The 7,152-nt window shown below is 39.6% G+C and overlaps 1 protein-coding gene across 4 annotated transcripts in view; it reads right to left on the bottom strand.

The window, feature by feature from the left end:
* Nucleotides 1-45: 45 nt before the first annotated feature.
* Nucleotides 46-7,152, bottom strand: part of slc23a2 (solute carrier family 23 member 2) — a 33,734-nt gene continuing 26,627 nt past the window's right edge. For 3 of the 4 annotated variants that reach the window (XR_013283701.1, XR_013283702.1, XR_013283703.1), the window contains 2 exons: nucleotides 6,586-6,908; nucleotides 46-171 (listed from right to left, as the gene is read on the bottom strand). Coding sequence is in view for 1 of the 4 variants with exons in the window: in XM_077522684.1 (XP_077378810.1) it covers nucleotides 6,652-6,908 (257 nt within the window). In the remaining 3 variants the exon portion in view is untranslated. Of the gene's footprint in view, nucleotides 172-1,401; nucleotides 6,909-7,152 lie in introns of those variants that run through there. The other variant, XM_077522684.1, reaches the window with a different exon arrangement.

The following is a 7,152-nucleotide window of genomic DNA, read 5'->3' as shown; positions in this document are numbered from 1 at the left end:
GTCGTGGTGCTCAGACTCGGACAGAGCGAGTCCATCTGTCGTGGTGGGCGGTGTAGCTCGCTCGCGCCTCCCTGGAAGCCAATCAGCTCGCGGGGCCTCCTGACGAGTCTATTGTCTGCCAGACTCACTCACACTTGAATGAAAGGCTCTTGGAACAATGGACGAGACGAGCTGCCAAATAGTGAACACAACCTTGTTGTTATTCGGAAAAGAGCACGTGGTTCACAGACTAACCGCTGGTTTCCTAAGATGGGAGTAGTACAGAAAGTATCAAAGAAAATATGTCACGTGGCAGTGTGGCTTTTTATTAGCTTAGCTTTTAACTTACATATTTTTAATAAAACAGATGAGATACAGTTGCGGGGAAACACCATAGGGCAATGACCTATACTGTATTTACAAGATGAATTTTACTTTCTGTCGGCCTATCAATTATGAAATACATACGTAAACGTATTGTAGGGGGCCCTCAGTTTACAGTACACCTGGCTCAATCAACTTGCACGCTCAGTTACTACCATATGTAGTGTTTTTCATGTTGTTATAAAATACTATTTATTTTCTAGAAGTGTGTTTCACACAAATTTACTGAAATAAGATTAACTTTTATTAGTCCATCATTGTGGAGACCACATGTGTCAAGATCCGGTCCTCGAGGGCCAGAATCATGCACATGTTTTCGATGTTTCTCTACTCCAACGCACCTGATTCAATGATCAGGATAATTATCAGGTCCTGCAGAGCTTGCTGATGAGCTGAAATATGAATCAGCTGTATTGAAAGTGGGAAACCTCCAAAACCTGCAGGACTGCGGCCCTCGTGGACTGCAGTTTGACACCAATGTTGTAGACATTTGCAATGGTGACTTTTAGCTTTAGTGGTGGTAGACGATGGACTATTACGTACAACTTTAGGCCAAGTCTGTCACAAAAACAGAACTCCATTGTAAAATGAGTATGCACAGTAATAAAAACAAACAAACAAAAAAAACAAAACAACAACACATCTAAAGATCAATTTAGCCAGGGGGTAAAAGAAACAAATTCTAATTTTTAATTTTATTTGGAGTTAAGAGGCACTTCAAATGGTTACAGGTGCATGCTGACCCCTAATTTATGAGTTTGAACGTGATTGGTTAATTCTAAAAAGCCACACCCCCCAATATAAATGGGTGTGCACATTTGTGCAAAATATTTCAGTTCTTGAGTACTTCCCCTCTCCAAAGATTTCATTTTATTTTTCAATTAGTTGAACACGATGTAGGGTTTAAAAAAAATAAAAAACTAAAACCTTGCATTTCAACAGGGGTGTGTAGACTTTTTATATCCACTGTACCCGATGTCCCATAATAGTTGTCAAAATACAGAATGACTTGCATGGAGACAAAATTGGACCCAGAGGAAATTTTTGACATACTATACAATTTTTATTCATTGAGAGGAGGTGCGTTGAGATCCGGCCCATTCATTTTGGGAAGTTCTCACAACTACTCCATTCGCATAGTGACATAAAATTTCCATTAATTTGTCATGAATTAATAACTGGATCCTAATGAGTTGAAATGAAAAGATAGCAGATTTGCATATATGAAAGCAGAGGTCTGGACATAGATTTATCTTTTAGTATAAAACAAAGACAAAAAAAAAATCATACATTCTTTGACATCTTATTAAATAGTATTCGGAACAAAGAATAAAGCATTTTTGTTGCTACAATTAGTTTTCACAATGTATTTTCCAAAATTTTAAGCAAGTTAAATATACATTTACTCTATTCTCTATGTTTGCCTGATCCTGTGATTTTTTGGATTTCTGGTAATGTATTAACAAAATAAAAGATATTTTAAAATGTAAAAACAAAACAAAACGTGAAAACTTCCTAACTACACAAAAAAAAACAACACATGAAATTGGATCAAGAATGTATTTAGTTATTTTCTCTTTAAATAAAAGTATAACAAAACAGTGCACTTTCCAGCATGATTTAAGATTTAAAGTTATGATTTCTTTCTTACAAATATTTGCTTGCAAAAAAAAAAAAAAAAAAAAAAGTATAAAAAGAAAGACCAACCAAAAACAGTCACAAAGATAGAACAGGTCGTACACCAAAATTATTGTACAGGTAAGCATCCCCTTCATAATAATTGAAAGAGACTGATGTCTTTGTGTGCTTCTGGCCATCTTATTAAGAACCACCCGCTGCATCATCACTAAACCAGTAAACATGTCAATGGAGGAGGTCCAGTTTTGTCATTTTTTTTGACACAGTCGTGTGCTCAAAATCAAATGAAGTTGCATTCAGGCACTTCAAGCTATGCTGTGGTAAGTCGGTTTCCGTGACAACCGCAGTTTGGGGCGGCTCGTAATAAGGAAGACCAGGCGTTTTTGTTTTCTCCTGCGCCCATAAACGTTGACTGTAAGAATCTCCGGGGAGGAAAACAGGTACACCAAACACAAGAGGACCCGCTGCAGGACAGCACAGGAGGGCGTGTGTGTATGTACGTGTGATAAGTGTCACTTGCATGAATGTGAATATGACTGCTCACATGTAGTGTGCATGATGAGTATGAAAACTTTCTTCTTTAACGGATGTTTTCAGCAACAGCTGAGTGTAACTGATAGTTAAGAGTCCATTGCTTGTGCCATTATTACCCAACTGCAGTACAGAAATGTTTTAGAAATATTGACATATTAGACCGGTGTTTTATATTGCAGTGATTTTAAAGTCCACTTGCCTAGTGCTAACAAAAAATGGGAAATATATTCTTTATCCCCTATGAAGAACGACTAATATAAGAACGACTGTGGCTGACTGAGGAGTTGAGAGTGTATCTGTATGTCTGTACAATACTGCCCCCAGGTGGCCAAGGCACGCACGCCAGAAGGAGCAGCATCATGTCCATTGAATTAAAGCAAGAAATATGGCAAAACATGTTTACTTACTTCACATTCTATTTAATTTTTATTAACATACGTTTTTATAAAGTACAATATTATAAAGTGCTATTTTTTTGTTTATTTTTTTACTAAAAAAAAACAAAACAAACACATTACGTTTTTATTTTTTTGGGGCTGTTTTTTCCCCACCCCTTCATTTTGCGACGTGAGCGTTGCGTGGTCACGGAATGAAGTAAACTCCTATCTCAAGGCACCACTGCAATAGCTTCATATTAAATTAATTAAACCGGTCCACATTTCATCAAAGTATATTTGTGAATAAATTACGACAGGATTATCATTTCAGTTTATCAACTTTCGGTGACTGTTTGGTGGTATGCCATGACACATAGCAGATTAAAGATTAGGAAACACTGTTATAACGGTAAGTGAAAGTGAAACTGAAATATTAAAGTGGGGAACGAATTAAGTAAGAAAAACAAAACGTATACAATAAAATGCCCATAAATGATTAATGTCCCTGCACGTGAGTGGCCACTAACAGTCAGGAAGTTGGAGAGTTAAGGCCCGGCCAGCAGTATTATGCGATTTATCTTCAGGTCCGTTCAAAAAGCATTATAAGGTCAATGAGATGTTCTTGGCACCTTGAAATGTAACGGAATCGGAAAAAAGGAGCTGGCGTGAATCGTTTTGTTTTTTTTCCACAACAATAATGGCAGTTGAAGCCTTGTATGGGCAAGTAGTATTTCAATTGAGCTGTAGATGATGGTGAGATTTTTATAGGGTAGGACGACTATTAAATCATAAATAAACTTTCAGTAATGTGCAAGCCACCCAAAGACCTGCTTCAAAAGAGCTATGCACACTAACTTTACTTTCATAAATAAAAAAGAAATTACTTTAACAAAGACGTATAAAGGTTTAAAAAAAAACAAAACAAAAAAAAAAAAAAAACAACAACAAGCTGTTACAGGAACAGCCTTTGCCAAATTTTTTGGTACCAAAAAAAAAAAAAAAAAAAAAACAAGCAAAAAACTTTTTGGTTTAGTTAAAAAAAAAATGGATACATTTAGCACTTTTCAAGTAATTTAGTGTAATTGTGCTACCTTGAGTTGCTTTTATCACCTGCTGCATGAAGATGAAGACCACGCGAGTGAGAAATGTTGACAGCATTAACAACAGACGATCCAATCGAGCCAGAAAACGCAACAAACACATTCGCTTGCCCCGGTCCAGTTGTCCGATCCAAATTACAGTAGTTCACGCCGTTATAAAGTGAGCAGGTGGGTAGATGGCTGGGCTGTTTAGTGACCCTGTAAACCAGTAACAGAGGATCCACACAGAGTGACAGAAAGCCCAACAAAACAGTCAAAGACATTTGAACCGTGCAGGGTCAGCGTTTACGACATGTCTCTGATAAGGCCACGTGAGGTACAGTACGGAATTGCTTGGGGAAGAAGACGCCAGAGAACGGGGATGTCTGCCTTCACTTGCGCTACTCGGATTCGCTCATGTGATAAGACGGGAGGAGGATAATGATAATAAGAATAGTGTCAATTGTCGAAGTGAGTGCGTCTTGATGCCATTGAGGAAAATTGGAACTCCTTTGAGCAGCATATTTCTGCTCAGCGTGACACTAGCATTCAACCACGAGTTCAAAACATCCATTTTCTTTCTAAAGAGCTTGCGCTTAAAACTCATTCACTGCCTTTGATAAGTATACAGGTCGATTATTTATTTATTTAATTTCAAACTTGGAAACATCACCAGTAGATGGTATTGATGCCCAATTTTAGATGAGATCAGCAGTGTGGAAGCTCACTGGGAGAAATTGCTGCATTTTGTGCAATCTACATTTTTTCTACTGCTGATGATAAACAAACGGATAAAAGGTAGGAACCAAACTACCCCCCCCCCCCTTTTTTTTTGGTAGACTCAGTGTTTATGTAATCATTGAACACAATATTTTGTGGGGCTTAATTTTTTTTTTTAAATGCTCTAAAATGGCTGACAGTGAATGAATAAAAGTGGTTGTTGGGTAACGGTAACCACAAACTACAAATGGAATGTAGTACAACACAGAAAATCGATCTGGCTACGCATGACTACAAACAATACAATTAATCTATTTCCGCCATTCATCCATTTTCTGTGGGGCCTCATTCGTAGTTAGTTGCTAGTCAACTGCAGGCCACAAATACTCAAAGAACCATTCAAACCTAAGGACAATTTAAAGTCTCCAGTTAACTATATTTTTTGGAATGTGGCAGAAGAGTGGCACATCTGCAGATACAAAAATCCACACAGGAAGGCCACAGCATGGATTTGAATATCTAACCTCTGCTAACCACTTGCTACTGTATTACGGTTAATTATTTACAAAAGTCACAAGAAAGATGAAGGCAGATTGATTGTCAGGTGAGTGTGTGGTGAAATATCATTCAGTCTAAATCTCACAACTGAGCAAACAAACGGCCTCAAATGAGTACAACGCAGGCCAAAGATAACGGAACAAGAAACACCCCGGTTGGGAGGTAGAACGTTAATGGAGGTGAAAAACTGCAAGTGACTGTACGAAAAGGGCACCTCTTTCACATCTGTCTTCCTGACAAATGTTTGTCCACTTTTTAGTGATGTGTAAATGAAGCTTCATGAAGCACTTGCGATATTTTTTCTTCCTCTAGATGGTGCTCTTGGTATATAGATAAAGGCTAGTGCAAAGGAAAATAACATTTGCCATGTAGAAGAGTCAAATAATAATCCAAAGTGCTTCATGAAGCTTCATTTGCCCATCCAAGGACATTAAAAAAATGATTGTGGACTTTCTTTCAGAAACAGTAGCTGGGGGTTTCTTTATGGGTTGAAAGACAAATATTTCACCACACACTTGACGGAGGATTCAAAATGCAATCTGAGTGGTTCTTCCAATGCGATGTATTTCTTTACCTTAACTAGTTAACAGTATTCATTGTTTCCTGTACATCTTATTACATGAGCTTATACAGGTAGCGGAGGTGCAGATGGCTCCATGAAGACTCACGTGTTGCCAAATGATCCCTTCAAAGACAGCCAATGAGGATGCGTGTGCAAAAAAAATAAAGATAGTTGTGGCTAATACTGACAACCATAGTGATATGTAAACTGTTAGACTGTGAAATTTAGCATGCGCAGAACTTGGATTTGTTTTGCGGGAAGTAGGCCGATTTTCCCCTGCGGGTTTCTCCGAGCTGACGTGCCGTGGAGTGACATTCACAACTAAGGAGGCAGCAACAAAAACGAATCACAATCACTGCGCCGGGCGACCTGGACCGACCGGACGTGCTTCTAAGAGCTGGAGGGCTAAGCTAGTTTTAGTGGAGCTGTTGGTGTGTGTCCATGTGGTTGCATACATGACATCAACGTCACTGCGATTTTTTTTTTTTTCATAATTCTCAATTGTAATCACGTCATTGTATGAGTTAAAGTGACAGTGTAAACGAATGCACATACGTTAGTGTGCATACCGAGCACGCATGCAAACACACCAAGCAGACTCCACGCGGTAACATCTGGAGCATGCTAGCAGCGACTTGCTTTCGCATGCTAAAAATAGCATAGTGGGAAAAAGACAAAAGAAAAACAGGCAGACAGACAGACAGAGGTCGGCGCTTCACACGTCACCCACACGCTCCCCAATCCCGCGCCGCACCTTTGCATCCTTTTCTCTCAGCGTACCCTTTTCTTGCTCCCCCGAATTCACGCACCGTACCGATGGCTACGCCAGACTCTCTCCGTGGGAACCCCCTCCCTCGCCCGCGTCCCCATGTCCGCCACTGCTCCTGCAGCTTTCCCGCAACCTCCCCCATTGGTAGCCGGCGAAGGTGGGGCTAATCGGGAGGTACTTGAAGATGGGGTGCCTGCGTATGAAGTCCATTCCAAAGGGCAGGTCGTAGGATCGCATCCCCTCCAGCTCGGCGGCGCTGGGACCCGAGCCGCGCTTCAGCTTCCTGATGCCTCGCTCCTCAGGAGAACCTGACGAGATTGCCTCATTTTAGTCTCCATAATATGACTGATCCACTGAAAAACACTAACTAAAGTGGTAGTGTATTGTGGTAATCGAATATGCCACAAGTTCAATGCATGCCATTTGAAATTTTTAAATTTCAAATGTCAGTACTATTAAAAAAAAAAACGAGGACCCCCCCACCCCCAAGTACAACAATATGACAATTTTACTACTACTGATAACTGTATAGCAGAATAAATAAATAGCTCA

The sequence above is a fragment of the Festucalex cinctus genome, chromosome 5 (genome assembly GCF_051991245.1).
Source record: "Festucalex cinctus isolate MCC-2025b chromosome 5, RoL_Fcin_1.0, whole genome shotgun sequence".
NCBI lineage: Eukaryota > Metazoa > Chordata > Actinopteri > Syngnathiformes > Syngnathidae > Festucalex > Festucalex cinctus.
The sequence above is the reverse complement of the archived record's forward strand: the minus strand, read 5'-3'. Positions and strand labels throughout refer to the sequence as shown.